This window comes from Aulonocara sp. 'chitande type north' Nkhata Bay, linkage group LG3 (assembly GCF_057382095.1).
Source record: "Aulonocara sp. 'chitande type north' Nkhata Bay isolate Kocher_YH1m ecotype deep benthic linkage group LG3, A_spYH_male_GT1.1, whole genome shotgun sequence".
Lineage (NCBI taxonomy): Eukaryota > Metazoa > Chordata > Actinopteri > Cichliformes > Cichlidae > Aulonocara > Aulonocara sp. 'chitande type north' Nkhata Bay.
This window is the reverse complement of record NC_141346.1, coordinates 72,414,457-72,430,072: the sequence shown is the minus strand read 5'-3', so window position 1 is coordinate 72,430,072 and position 15,616 is coordinate 72,414,457. Positions and strand designations below refer to the sequence as shown.

Here is a 15,616-nt window from a genome sequence, read left to right as displayed (position 1 = left end):
CATTGATGAAGGAGGTGGGACTAATTGATATATGGAGAGACTTGCATCCCTACCAAAGGGATTATACTTATTTTTCCTCACCGCACTCGTTATACACAAGAATAGTGTGCTGGCATTAGGCATTTTCTGTTCTGCAGCAGTTTGCCCTCTTGTGGTTGTTTTTGTGTATTTTTTTTACTCTGTAAGATCTAGCCAGAGGCAGTTTCACCTCCGTTAATCTGTTGCCATCCATGCCTTCACAAGTTGATAAACGGCATCATCTGTGAGTAATATTGTTTGTTATCACTGAGACAACTTGTGTGCATTATTATTTGTTGTGAAGGCGTGATATAGTTTGTAGTTAGAATTTAATTTGAATATGTATATAACCTAAGCTAGTAAGGTTAAGCTAGCTCACTTGCCATGTGGTTTCTTTAACGTTTTGATCATGAGTGTGATTTCATTTGATGTTTTATTCGGGCACTCACTAAGCAGATAAATATTGCGTTCATATTTTTGAATATGTGTTTGTTATACTGTATGTTGATGCAACATTTTTATTGGTTTATTTCTGGTTTTGTCAACAGTTTCACACTTTTTCCTTATTAAATCATCCAACTCAACACATTGGCCTGTTCCCTGGATTTTGATTAGGAGAGTGTTTAGCTGTCTGTATAGCTGAGTCTACGTTCACGAGGACAACGCTTAGTGAGGACAGAACAAATAGATTATTTCATAACTTTTGGGAAAAATAAAGATAAAATAAGCACTTGTGCAATTGGAACAATAGAGTTAAGCGATCATGCACCAGTATACCTGTCTGTTGATTTAAACGTGCAACCAAAACTCAATAATTGGAAATTAAATTCAAGCTTACTGAATGATCCTCACTTTAAAGGACAAATTAAGAAAGAGATTCACTTCTATATGGAAACTAATGACAATGGTGAGGTGTCTCGTCCTATACTGTGGGATGCCTTAAAAGCTGTCCTGAGAGGGAAAATTATAGCAATATCCTCTTATAAGAAAAAGATGAGAAATAAGAAATTAGAAGAGCTACAAAATAAGAATTAGAGAAAAGGCATGAAAGAAAAACATCTCAGGATATATTGGAGGAAATTAGGAAAACAAGAAATGAAATAAATGATTTGACCACATATGAAATTTAAAAAAAATTAATGTTTCTTAAACAAAGGTATTATGAGGGAGGATCAAAAGCAAAGAATGTATTAGCCTGGAAACTAAAAAAGAAAATAGCAGATAATACAGTTCACAAAATTAAACATCCAGTGACAAAACTAATAAAAAATAAACCAATAGAAGTTCAGAGTGCATTTGAAACATTTTATAAGACTCTGTATGCTAATAACACAGAGAGTAGTATAGTTGAAATTAACAGTTTTTTAGATTCTCTTGATTTACCAGTACTGAATGAAGAACAGAATAAAACTTTGATTGAAGATATAACAGAAAAGGAACTAAGAATAGCAATAAGTAAAGTTAAAATAAATAAATCTCCAGGATCAGATGGATATACGGCAGAATGGTACAAGGAGCTAAAAGAAGAATTAATACCAGTGATGCTTCTAACAATGAATTGGATCCTAAAGAAGGCTCAAGTACCTTCTAGCTGCAAAGAAGCAATTATCTCTGCCATCCCAAAAGAAAACAAGGATAAATTAGAATGTGCGTCATATAGACCAATATCTGTTCTTAATACAGATTACAAGCTGTTTACATCTATCATGGCTCGACGATTAGAAAAGTTCTTACCTAATCTAATTCATAATGATCAAACAGGTTTTATTCGAGAGCGCCAAATACAAGATAATGTGCGACGGACATTACAAATTATTAATCATATTCAAAAGAATAAAATAGAAGCAATGGTAATCAGTATCGATGCAGAAAAATCATTCGATTCAGTTAATTGGAATTTTCTTTACCGAGTCTTGCATACATTTGGCTTTCACGAATATATAATTAAGACAATACAGGCACTTTATGATAACCCTACGGCAAGGATTAAAATTAATGGCTACCTATCAAATAGTATTAAGCAGCAAAGAGGAACAAGGCAGGGCTGTGCGTGCTCACCATTATTATTTGTGTTATATCTGGAACCATTGGCTCAATATATAAGACAAAATAAAGAAGTAGAAGGTATTAATATCCATGAAAAGGAGCATAAATTAGCCTGCTATGCAGATGATATTTTAATATTTTTGGGTCAACCATCAAACTCTTTACCTAAATTAATGCAATCATTTGAATACTTTGGTCGACTATCTGGATATAGGGTTAATATGAGTGAAACACAATTGCTTAAGTACAACTATATTCCATCAGAAGAAATTAAAAATAAGTATCAATTAGCATGGCAAACAGAGTGCTTTAAATATCTAGGAGTCATAATACCGAAGGATCTTACAGAACTATTAGAACAAAATTATTTACCAATACAGAAAAAAATTAAGGAAGCTATAGCGAGATGGAATCTAATTCCATATTTAAGTTTTTATTCGAGAATAGACTCAATTAAAATTAATATTCTTCCTAAATTATTATATTTATTTCAAACATTACCAATAGAAATTAACCAGAAACAGTTTAATGAATGGGATAAAATTTTGCAAGGAAAAAGGCCCCGAATTAGATTTAAAACCCTACAACTTAACAAAGGAAAAGGGGGTGGGGCTTACCTTCTCTTAGGGAATATTATTGGGCAGCACAATTAAGGCCTATGATATGCTGATGTAATCCTTCATATGACGCTCAATGGAAAGTTATTGAGGAGAGTCTGACCTCCATCCCCATACAAGCTATTATAGCAGACAGAAGCTTGCAAAATTTAATAAAAACTATTGAAAATCCATGGATCAAGTTGACTTTTAAAATTTGGGAAACAGTAATAAAAGAATATAAACTAGAAGAGGATATAGCAGTTCTTAAGTGGTGTGCATATGACACACATTTTGCTCCAAATAAATTGGACACCAGATTCAAAGATTGGACATATAAAGGATTAACAGCTTTATGTGTGGTAATGGAGGAAGGCAGACTAATTAGTTTTTGCTTTTGCATTAGATTTTGACTTTGTTAACTACTAGAAGACTAGAGGAAAAATTAGTTACATTAATGGAAACAAAAACACACTCCCTATATTTATTTATTTATTTTTCTTTCCTTTTTCTTTTTCCTTATGTATTTTTTATTTATGTTGTTTCCTGTTTTGCTTCTTTTTCTTTTCTTCTTCTTCTTTCATTCTTATTGTATGGATATTTTAGTTGTTTAAATATAGAAAAAAAATAAAAAAAATATATGTACTGAAAGATAGCTGAAGTTGATGGTATTGTATAGTGATTCTAAAATGTTAATAAAAAAAAAGAAGCTGGAATCCAATGAGTCCAAGTCTTCTGCTGATTCAGCATCACATTCATCTTTGCTCCTTGTTCTGCATCCCCACCATGGACTTCATTCCTTTCCAAGCCAGCCTTGAGTGTCCTTTATTCAGCTCATCCTCTGCTTTACTTTTACACCTGATTTTAGCTGCTTTTCTTCTCTCCCTCATAACAAGACAGCTTCTTCTGCCTGAGAACATGTTGAAGTGATTTACTAATCCAGGGCTGATTTTGGGGGAAAATAGTTCCTGTTTTCAAAGTAATCCCCATTTTTCCCAGAATGAAATGTAAGTAGAAATAAATAGAATAGAATTAGAATAGAATTCAACTTTATTGTCATTGCACATGCACAGGTACAGGGCAACGAAATGCAGTTTGCATCCATCCAGAAGTGCTTTAGTGATATAGATATATTACAATATATATTAGCAATAGTATAGATATGTAAGTATATTACAGAAATGGGTCTATTATGGTATGTTATAATGTACACGGTATGAAGTATGTTGTGAATATTCTATAACTAAGTATGTACAGGCTGTAGTGAGTAAAAGCTATGTACAGGCTATGAACAGGATATAAATATGAAAAACTATACAGAATATGAAATAAATAACTTTACAGAAATTTGAGATATACAGCTATAAAGTGATCTAAGTGAGAACATGAGCCTTTAAAAAGGCTCTTCTGAGGCTGCTGCCAGTGGTCAAAGCCTCCAACAAAGCTCTGTAAGTACATATGTGATCATAGCTTTAGCTTTTAAATGTTTATTCTAGTTAACACAGATCAGGTGGAACAACTCAAATAAAATATCAAAAATATTAAGTGGTCATCGGTACTCAGTTTGTTCAATACTGAATACAATGGAGCACAAATTGTCCACGTTTCTGAAATATTTCTGGGTGTAACTGTCACCAAAGTGCAATTTAGACCTGGCCTGTGGTTGTTATCTAAGTGATAATCATCAATTCTACTAAAACAAATACAAAATAAAGAAATTTGACACATTCTGTTGATATCAAAAGCACACTGAACAATTCAGTGTTGTTTTACTGCTGTTCTCTCTTCACTTCTTCTCCTCTGATTCTCTCCACATGTTGCTCTGCATCAGTGCTCAGTTTCCTGACAAAACAAGATGAAATATTGCTAAATATAATAGTATCTCATTACACTTCAACATAAGTGTTTTATTTTTGTAATTGTTTATCTGTTATTTTTCAGACTGAGTCACTGTGACCTGTCAGAGAGAAGCTGTGAAGCTCTGGCCTCAGGTCTCAGCTCTCAGACCTCTAATCTGAGACAGCTGGACCTGAGTAACAGTAACCTGAAGGATTCAGGCGTGAAGCTTCTGTCTGAAGGACTGAAGAGTCCACGCTGTACACTGGAAACTCTCAGGTGAGATCAAGCATTTTTCTTTCATCAACTGACAGAATTAGCAGATTAATAATAAGGCAGTCCTCTAATAAGAGGAGAAGTGGAGGTGTTTTGAAGGGCAACATACTCTTATGTTAACAAGACAGGAAGTAGTTCCTGGGAACTGCTTCCTTTGTTATTGTCTAAGTAGAAACATGATGGTGAAACAGTGATGAGTTTGCAGAGGTGGATCCACAGCACACAACACAACAATGCTGTTATGTGCTGAAAGCAGACTTCTCACAGATTCTGAGGCTGCAGGTTTCATCACTGTCCAACCAAAATTCACTGAACCAGCAGTAAATGAACGTCCAAAACGACGCTTCATGTTTAAAAAACAGATGATCAGGGGGATTTGTGTTTACATCTTTTTTGTGTGATCTGTTCACCTGCTGTTTCAGCTGTTTGGTGGTTGTTGAGATGGTTTTGTGAACTTTTAGCTGAGATTCTGACGTTTCTGTTGATACCACACATGTCTAATTACTTTGTACAGCATGAATGGCCATAACGAGGTTTTTAACAGTAAGAAAAGTTGTAAAACTTCAGAAAATATAGTTAAAAGTCCAAAACCTTCTACGTCTGGTGGCTTGTGGTAAGGAGCAGATCAAACCAGTAAAGAATTACGTTATAATTATAAATGGCTTCAACAGCACATTCAGGTCTGTGAGACTCATTCAGACACTGAGCCGTGGCTCTGTGCTACATGCACATATTTCTGCATCTCTGCCATTCAGACACACTTTATATATAGTTTATTTTATGTAGGATTCAATACTGAACTGTACATTTAGTCTTTTTAAAGGCAGCAAGTTGTATTCAGTGTTTTCATAAAAGCCTTATTTCTATCCATTTACTGCTATTAGGAAGAACACGTGAGGTTTAAGACCTGGACCAGTTTGAAACCTTTTGTCCTCCACAGTGGAAAATGGGTGGAAATAAAAATGGGTCTCACTTTAGCCAGCTCCTAATTTTATCAGTTCTGCTCTCAGCGTCTCCTGTATATCTCCTGTATAAATGTTGCACTCAGCTTTGTGGTCTCCAATATCACTGAAATGCAGCCAGATGCTGCTCATTTTGCCTTTTCACTCTTTCCTGACACGCTTGCATTTCAGTACAGCTCCCATTTCTCTGTGTACTGGTCTCTACCACTACCCTTGCTGTCTATGGGACATTTCCGTCCTCTTTCACATAATGGTATGATCCCAGTCTGTCTCTGAAAGTGATTGGCCACATGGTTTGCTCATCAGAATAACATCTCAGCCGTGCTCACATTGATTATCAGCAAGCCTGAAAATTCATCAATATTTGACATATGAAATTATCTCAAGGGCTGGATTTGGCCCACGGGCCATATGTTTGACACCCCTGGTTTACACAGTTTGGTATTCAATGTACAACTGAGCTAGCTCTCAGCTAACTAGCAGACAAGCTAACTGCTGGGACTGCGTCTTTCTAACAAGAGCGTCAGACACTCAGACTGGTTTCCTTTGTGGATGATGATGTGTTCTCACACTGATCCTTCATGCTGATGCTGCCATCCACCCACTGCTCCTGGATTCTTATCATCATCTCCATCAGCCCTCACAATACTCCACCTTCTTCAGCTTCATGTTCAGCAGCCTGGATGGACAGTAATTCTTTCCATGGGTTATGGTGGGACATTGAGAGCTGAAGTCAAACAGCAGTGAGAATGAAAGACTGATTCATTTCTATTTGGTCTTGTGATGTGCAGCTTTGTTCAGAGCATTAAGGCCCAGCAAAGATTACTGAGGTCATAGAGTCCTGATGAAACCTGTGTGCTTATAGAAACTGAGACCAGATGAACCAGAATAGAAGGACATTAAAATGAAGTGTCAGCTACACAAAGGCAAAGCTATTCAGTTGTTGCTGTGAGTTATTTAAATGGAGGATGGAGTCAGACTTTAAGCTGCTGGACTCAGTCACTATATCCTGTTGTCCTCATAGAACCTGGACACACAGACTCACCTGTGACACAGTGACACACAGTGTGGGCTACACACACATTAGAAAGTGGATCAGTCACACTTGTGCAATCATTTGTTGTGCTTGGAAACCATGAACACTTTGAATCACATTAATGGCTTTGTTACAGCAACATTCAATCATGAGTTCAAAAGTAGTGCATTGTGTACTTATTTTAATAGTACTGCAGTATGAGAAGTGCAACATTCAGTGTGCAGAAACAGATCAGGTGCTTTCTAACAGCAGTGTTCCCTTTAACACAGCAGCAGTTCAAATATTTCTGTCAGTCTGAGCTGAAACATGAATCTAATCAAATATCAAATCAAAGTTCTTTGCCTCTGCCAGGACGTTAACATTTGATCTAGTTTTTTACAAAGTTCCCTCAGCGTCCAGAGCCACCAACATACCTTTGATCAACAGCAAGTGAACATTTATAAATGTGTGTTTGCAGAACAGGAAGCAGCAGAACTATTGTTCTGTTATCAGGCAGCAGCACAAACGCTCATCAGCTCATTTACTGTGCAGGACTTTGAGTGTGTGAAGTGTGTGTTTGTGCTGGATTTCCTTTGGAGAATCTCAGTCAGAAACCAGACAAAGAAAAACTCTTTCAACAGTCCAGGTTGAGTTGACAACATGAACTGCATTTATCTTCCTCTGACTGACATGTTCTTCCTCCTCTGCACCGAGCCAGCTGCTAAGACTCACAAGCTCATTGACATTTTCTGATGATAAAGAAACTCTCTTCTTCTGCACAATATGAGCAGCAACAGAGAAGAAGCTTTCACAGGTACAGATGTTGCAGCTGTGGCCAAGTACATGTGCTGCATGTTGGAGCAGCACTCTAATGGACAGGCCTCTGTACTGATGGTGGGCTCTGCTCTGTATCCACCACACTGTTCTCAGCTGAGTCTTCCTCCTGTTCACAATCACACTCTGATCAAGCATGTTCATGTTGTAACGCCGTGGCTTTCGTAGTCTCTCCTTTTTCTACAGCTCATGTGTTCTTCTTGTGATGCTGCGTCTTGAGGCTCATACATGCCGTCATTTGTTGATCCTAAGAACGTTCCTCAGACCGACTTCTTCAACAACAGATAACTTTAGTTGTATCAACACTGCCTCCTGGAACAGTTTAAAATGAACATGTCAAAGATCTGTACCTGTCTCCATGTTTCTGTCCCCGCCCCTTTCTTTCTGTCCTGGGTCATGTGAGCGCTGCAGTAGTATTAGGCCCACCCTCAATGCTCCCATTGGCTGAGACGCATAATGACGCCCATTTCAAGCCAGCACTGATCAACATCCCTCCTGTGACCCATGGCTTTTATATTCAGAGCCAGTGAGCACTTTCACAATAATCATGATTTTAAAAACTGTGATTAAAATAATTGCTGACGTTAATCAGTTAATGAGTTAACGAGATAATAACAGGTTAAGTTGCCCTAATAATTAGACTTTGGTGACAAACTGATGTGATCTCCATGTTTCCTTTGTTGGACTGTGGGCGAGTGTCAGAACTGAATGTACTGAGTAACATGTAGAGTTTAAACATGTGTCAGTTCCAGTTTTAGAGCTCTAAAGTGCAGCTATCATGTTAGGAATATGTTAGGAATAGACAGGAACACTGAGCACACTGAGGTCAAATCTTTATTTTACCACTCGCTGCATTCTTGATGTTCATGAATTCAGCAGCTTCATGATTGTCTGCAGCATTAATCTCATATTTCCATTAAAGTGTTGAATTTGACTGTTTGATGTTCTTTATGATCTCTGGCACCAGTTCATCTGTAGGCTGAGCTCAGTCCATCCATTTAGTGAAATGATGTTTAAAGGTCTCCTTGTTCTGTGAGCGTGCACAGATCCTGAAGCAGAAAGCCTGGGTTACAGAGAAATGATCATCACTGTGATGATGCTCATCATCTCTGACTGGGATTTGAGGTTTTGTCAAAGCAGCAAAGAAAGCCTGGCTATGTTGGACTGGGTGTGGAAGCAGCTCCCAGTTTGAGTTCAGGAGACAGACGCCCTCTCTACTTTGAAGATCAGCTTCAAACTTTCCTTTTTGATAAAGCTTATAGTTTGAGCTGGATCAGGTGACCCTGAACCATCCCTTAGTTATGCTGCTATAGACTCAGGCTGTTGGTGGACTTCCCATGATGCTCTGCTTTCTTCTCCCCTCTTTTCACTCCTGATGCTTTTATATGTCACTACTGCATGTCCTTAACTTTTGTCTCTCTGTTTTGTTCTTGTCTCTCTGAGCTCATCTCTTCTCTTTCCCCTCACCCTGCAACCAGTCATGGTAGATGCTCCTCCTGGAGCCTGTTTTCACTGGGAGGATCTTTGTGTCAAAGGGAGATCTTCTTCCCACCATCACCAAGTGCTGCTCACAGTGGAGGCGGTTACCTTACACTGTTAAACAGCTTCAGATGACTGTTGTTGTCTGTTGGGTATTGTCACTTATAAATAAAGTTATAATGGATGGATAGATGTTATTGTGACAAAGAGAAAACAACTGTTGACAGATAGATTGTTGTTTTGTGTGTCTGCAGTCTGTCAGGCTGTCTGATCACAGAGGAAGGCTGTACTTCTCTGGCCTCCGCTCTGAGCTCCAACCCCTCCCATCTGAGAGAGCTGGACCTGAGCTACAACCATCCAGGTAACTCAGGAATGAAGCTGCTGTCGGCTGGACTGAAGGATCCAGGCTGGAGACTGGACACTCTCAGGTATGGAGAGAAAATCTGATAGAGGAGGAAGAGCTGGAAACATTTCCCGTGTCTTTCACTCACTTCCTGTTTGTTTCCTGCAGATGACACATGAACAATCACACATGCAGGAATATTTTCAGGGACAGACACTGATAGGTTTGTAGCTTGAACCCATCCGCTGGAACGTTGAAGACAATATAATTACACTGCTAAGCAAGACACAAATAGGCAAAGTTCTTCATGTTACTCGTGCACGGGAGAGACCGGACAGAGCGCCGTCCCTTCGCTTGACCCCAGTCGCTCTCGTCCGTCCTCCCGTACCACTGTCCTTTTATTGAGGTTACATGAATATGCATAGGTTCATTAACATACGACGTCTACATACAAACAAAGAGTACCTTGCCTGTGTGTGTGTGTGTGTGTGTGTGTGTGTGTGTGTGTGTGTGTGTGTGTGTGTGTGTGTGTGTTGCTGATCAAAGGGTCAAACATCCTTGGTCAGGAAGAGGGTAGACTAGACCGCCCCCCGGTGAGGAAGTCCAGCAGTTCATCTAAACAGAAAAGCACTTAGACTAGAACAGACGTAGCTACGTTAATCCTACCATAAAACAATTAAGACAAGGTACGAACTTTCCCATGCTCCCAGGATATAGGTGTGCATTCTAGTGTGGAATACACACCAAGCCTCTGTAGCCTGTTAAAGATCACACAACTTATCACTACACAATTGATTATACACCTCTAAGCATCTATGGTTAAATATTTCTAAGCATAAATGACAATCAACAATACAAACTCTAACAGACACACTAGTCTAGCTGGATAGTTCATGGATATTTATGTAGGGGTCTCCAAGGAGTCTGTTTGCAGGAACATTTAGGTCACAGGTGTACCTGATATAGATACCAGTGTACCTAATAAAGTGTCAGCTAACATTTGGAAATGGAAGCTTAAATAATGACAAACTGTACATTCACAGCTGAATTCACAATAAATTTGTTCTGAAGTGCACATTTTTCTGTTATTGTTGTCAAACAACAGAATGAGAATGAAATATTGATTCTAACAGGGCCCAGAAACAGCATTAGCTTAGCAGCATTAGCTTATCAGAGTTTCCATCATGGTCACACAAATCCTTAGCAGAGAAAAGTGGCCTACTTAGCAATAGCTGCTCAAGTTGTATAAAGAAAGTGAAAACAGTATTAGCATTAGCTGCTAATGGCAGCTTACTTAGCATAAACTCTTCACATCTTTATAATGCAAGGGAAAGGAGTCACTCATGGAAGCCTATTTAGCATTAACGTCTCACATCATTATAAAACAAGAGAAAAGGGTATTAGCATAAGCTACTAATGCTTATTCACCTCAAATTAGCTTTAGCTGCTAATGGTAGCCTACTTAGCATTAACTCCTCACTAATATAATGCTAATTCATATCAAATTAGCATTAGCTGCTCATATTGTTATAAGGAAAGAGAAAACAATATTAGCATTAGCTACTAATAGTTATTCAGCCCTAATTAGAATAAGCCTCTAAAAGCAGCCTACTTAGCATTAACTCCTCACATCGTTGTTACCCAACGGGAAAGAGTATTAGTATTAGCTACTATCATTTTTAATAAGTAAGAGAAAACAGTGTTAGCATTATTGAATAATGCTAATTCACACTAAATTAGAATTACCTATTTACAAGAGCGTACTTAGAATTAGCTGCTCACATTGTTAAAAAGTAAGGGAAAACAGTATTAGTATTAGCACATAATGCTAATTCACGTCAAAGTAGCATTAGTTAATAATGGCAGCCTACTTAGCATTAACTGCTCACTAATATAATGCTAATTCACATCAAATTAGCATTAGCTGCTCACATTGTTAAAAGGGAAAACAATAATAGCATTAGCTGCTAATAATTATTCACCCAATTAGAGTTAGCCCCTAATGGCAGCCTAGTTAGCATTAACTCCTGACATCGTTATAATGCAGGGGAAAAGGGTTACCATTATCGGATAATGCTAATTTACATCAAATTAACAATAGTTAATAATGGTAGACTTCGTATCACTAGCTGCTGTCATTCTTACAAAGCAAAGGAAAACAATATGAGCATTAGCTGCTAATGCTTTTTCATCTAAAATTAGCATTAGCAGCTAATGGCAGCCTACTTAGCATTAACTCCTCACTAATATAATGCTAATTCACGTCAAATTAGCATTAGCTGCTAGCATCAGCCTACCTAGCACTAGCTGTTCACATTGTTAAAAGGGAAGAGAAAACGATATTAGCATTAGCTACTAATAATTATTCACCCCTAATTAGAATTAGCCGCTAATGGCAGTATACTTAGCATTAACTCCTCACATTGTTATAATGTAAGGGAAAAGAATTAGCATTATCTAATAATGTTGACCTTGGCCCACTGGAAAAGTTCAGAACTAAAGATTTAGGAGTGTTTCTCGATAGCTCTTTCTCATTTGAGAAACAAATAAATTCTGTTATTAAAACCAGCTGTAAGGTTTATATTGTTGATTGATGCTTAGAAATATTTACTCATACATGCTTAGAGTTGTATAATCGATTGCATGATGATAGAGGTTTGATCCTTAGTAGTGTGTAAAGACTCTGTGTGCCTTCCAGAGTGCTCTGGCATGCACACACCACTTGGGGCCATGAGAGAGGTCGTACCCTCTCTTACTGATTTATGGTGTAGGACAGGGGTCTCAAACTCAATTTAGCTGGGGGCCGCTGCAGGCAGAGTCTGGGTGAGGCTGGGCTGCATTAGGTTTTCTACAAGAAAGGCATGGTTAAAAAATTCCAATCTTCTCAAATCTCTTTATTTTTATTTTTTAACACAAAATATGAAAAATAAATAAACAAATTAAGAATTAATAAGAAAATAAATCAATCTGTAATACATAAATAAAATAATAATAAGATATTTTTAGTCAGTGAACTTGTGTGTATCTTTCAGTCTTCTATATCTGCTGTATTTAGATTGAAATGTCTGTATTAACAGTTCTATAACCTTCTTCTGAACATGAATGGAACACTGTAGAAAATGAACTGTTCTTCTGAACATGGCTTCTCTTGCCTACTCCTTGCTGCTAGAGACTAGAGATGGCACGATACCACTTTTTTATGTCCGATACCGATACCGATATCATAAATTTGGATATCTGCCGATACCGATATGAATCCGATATAGTGTTTTTTAATCAACAAAACTGTTTTTTAAAATATCTTGCTGCATTTTGCAAGTCTGCAAGTTCATACTCAAGTTTAAAACAACAACTACACTAAAGCTATTCTGTTATACCTGTATGCAAAAAAAAATATTTCATAGTTCAGCAATACTGATCAATCTAATAAACTTAGACCTACACCATCCTCCCTATTCTGGTATTTTAAAGAGTACTTAGCGTAAATATTAAGCAACCTAACTAATAGGGTTCCAACTCCCAGCAACAACAAAAATAAATAAATAAAAAATAGGGAACCACCCCTCACGCTCCACCTCATGATGCTTAATCGACGTAATCAACCTTAATTTGATGCAGTGTGAAAAAAAATGCACAGAAATCAATTACTTTTCAAGAAATATTAAATAGATTCAACATCTTTCTTCAACAAAATTGCAGACTGCACAGATGGTACCTTCCCAAAGGAAAAAGTACTATAGCTTACTAGGGTATATATATTAGACTTAATAGTCACTATATACAGTAATTGACTTCTATTCATTTTACATCAAATTAAAACTTTGGGTGTCAGATAATTATTTATTAAAAGCTAGACATTTTAAATGAGAATAAGAAAGAAAAGTATGTCTTTGTGCCCCCTTTTCCCTGTTCATGCCCTATCGGCCCCCCTGGCTAAACTTTGCTAGATCCGCCCCTGCACAGTTACCAGCCGTCAGCTACGTAGAAAAAGATCCTGGTGTAGAAAGTAATATTAAATAAATTCTAACAACAGCTTATCAAGTTTAAACGTGCTGCTGTTGTTCAGCCGCTGGTTTCCTCTTTCTGGTGCAAAGTGGGCCAAAAACAAACAAGAGAGACGGACTCGCGACAGAAAAGCCGATCAGCTGATCATTAAGCAGTTTCATGATTGAAGTAGCAGCAAGAAGAGGCAGTCGCTTGTTAAGCTTAACGCAGGAATGCTTTACAAACATTCAGAGATGGACTTACACACTTGCTTTACTTCTCTCGGGATAACTTTGTCGGAGATGAAATGCCGGGTTGCTAGCGAAGCTCCACATGCTATCCAGACCACCGACAGGTCCCGCATGCCACAGCCGCTCTATCACGTGATGCATACTGCTCCGACGTGCTAACGTTCTGAGGTGAGTTACGGCGTGTTGCAAGTTTTGTGAGGTGCTTTCGTGATATTTAATGGATCGGATTACATTTTTTATTTTTCTCCGATATCCGATCCAGTAATTTAGGTCAGTATCGGACCGATACCGATACGTAATATCGGATCGGTCCATCTCTACTAGAGACCTGGCAGCGTTTCCTCTCGCATAGCCGAGCCAGATTTGGCCTGAGGGAGGAAGCAGTTGCGACCCTCAGTATGTCTTGAAGATGATCATCCGTAAGTCTGGACCTGTACTTGGACTTATTGAAGTTCAAAGTGGAGAAGAGCTTTTGGCACAAGTATGTGCTACCAAAAAGGCACATGGTCTGCTTGAACATTCGGGAAAGCCGAGGGAAACTAGGGCTCAAGTCTCTCAAAAACTGTCCAAGCTTGTCTGCTTTTCCACTCACCTCCCTGAACTTTGCTTTGAGTTCAGAGTTGCACTGCAGCTCAATGAGCTCCATTTGAAGCACAGAAGGGGCATCTTGCACATCAAAGGAGAAGGGGTCCGCAAAAATGTGAAAGGTGGCTCTGTGTGTCTTGAAGTCAGCAAATCTGTGATCAAATTCCTCCTGTAGCCTCAAAATGACATCAACATACTCGTCAGCACTGAATGGTGTGCCTGCATCCACGAGTGCCTTGCATGCTGGGAAATGGCAAAGGTTTGTCTGAGAGAGCTGAGCTTTCCAGAGTGCCAGTTTTGTGGAGAATGCTCTCACGTTGTCATAGGCAGCACTGACAAGTTGCCCCTGGCCTTGTAACGTCTTGTTCAGTACATTAAGCTCATGTGTCATATCAACAAGAAAAGCTGAGTCCATGAGCCATTTGGGATCAGTTAGCACAGGAACACTAACTCCATCCTTCTCCATGAAGGCTTCACTTCTGCTCTCAACTCAAAAAGTCTCTTTAATACATTTCCCCTGCTGAGCCAACGTACCTCAGTGAAGTCGAGCACATCCCCATATTCTGACTCCATTTCCTCTAAAAAAGCACAGAACCTTCGGTGCTTTAAGCCCCTGGATCTGATTTGGTTGATGCATTTCACAACAATAGACATCACATTGTCAAACTTCAGGCATTTGCTTCAAAGGACCTGCTGATGGATGATGCAGTGCAGAGCAATGGCCTCCTCCACGCCTTCCTCTTCCAGTTTGTTTTGTGCCACCAGTCCATGTTTCCTCCCTGTCATTGATGGCGCTCCATCTGTTGTTATTCCAACAAACCTCTTCCATGGCAAACCAACATTCTCAATGGCATCACACAGCTTGTAAATATCTGCTGAGCGGTGGTCTGGCCATGCATTGGAATTACTGTGAGCAGCTCCTCCATCACTTCAAAACTGTCATCAACACCACGGACATACATTGGGAGCTGGGCAGTGTCGGTGATGTCTGTGGTCTCATCAAGAGCGACTGAGTATACACTGAAACATTTGGCTTTCTCACACAGTTGGTCATAAATGTCACTTGACAGGTCAGAAATGCGATCTGCTGCGGTGTTGGCAGAAAGGCTGATGTTGCTAAACTGACCTTTCTTTCCCGGACAGACTATATTTGCAGCCTGCAACATGCACTTTTAGACAAATGCACCTTCTGTGAATGGCTTCCCTGCTTTAGCAATCATCTCACTAACCACGTGGCTCCGACTGCTGCATTATTCTCTTTGGTTGCTTTCTTGGAGAAATCTTGCTGCCTCAGTAGATCTGTTTTAAGACTGGCAACCCGGTTCGCTCTCTCGTCTCCCTGGTATTTTGCATCCACCTCAGCATGTCTAGTTGTGTAATGACGTTTCAAA

General features: G+C 38.8%; 1 protein-coding gene across 1 annotated transcript in view; it reads left to right on the top strand.

Annotated features, from left to right (window-relative positions):
* The window catches only part of LOC147336947 (protein NLRC3-like), a 57,884-nt gene that overhangs the window by 11,049 nt on the left and 31,219 nt on the right, over positions 1-15,616 (top strand). Inside the window, exons 6-7 of the mRNA XM_086287186.1 lie at positions 9,317-9,490; positions 10,372-10,377. Coding sequence (XP_086143312.1) covers positions 9,317-9,490; positions 10,372-10,377 — 180 coding nt within the window. The remainder of the gene's footprint in view (positions 1-9,316; positions 9,491-10,371; positions 10,378-15,616) is intronic.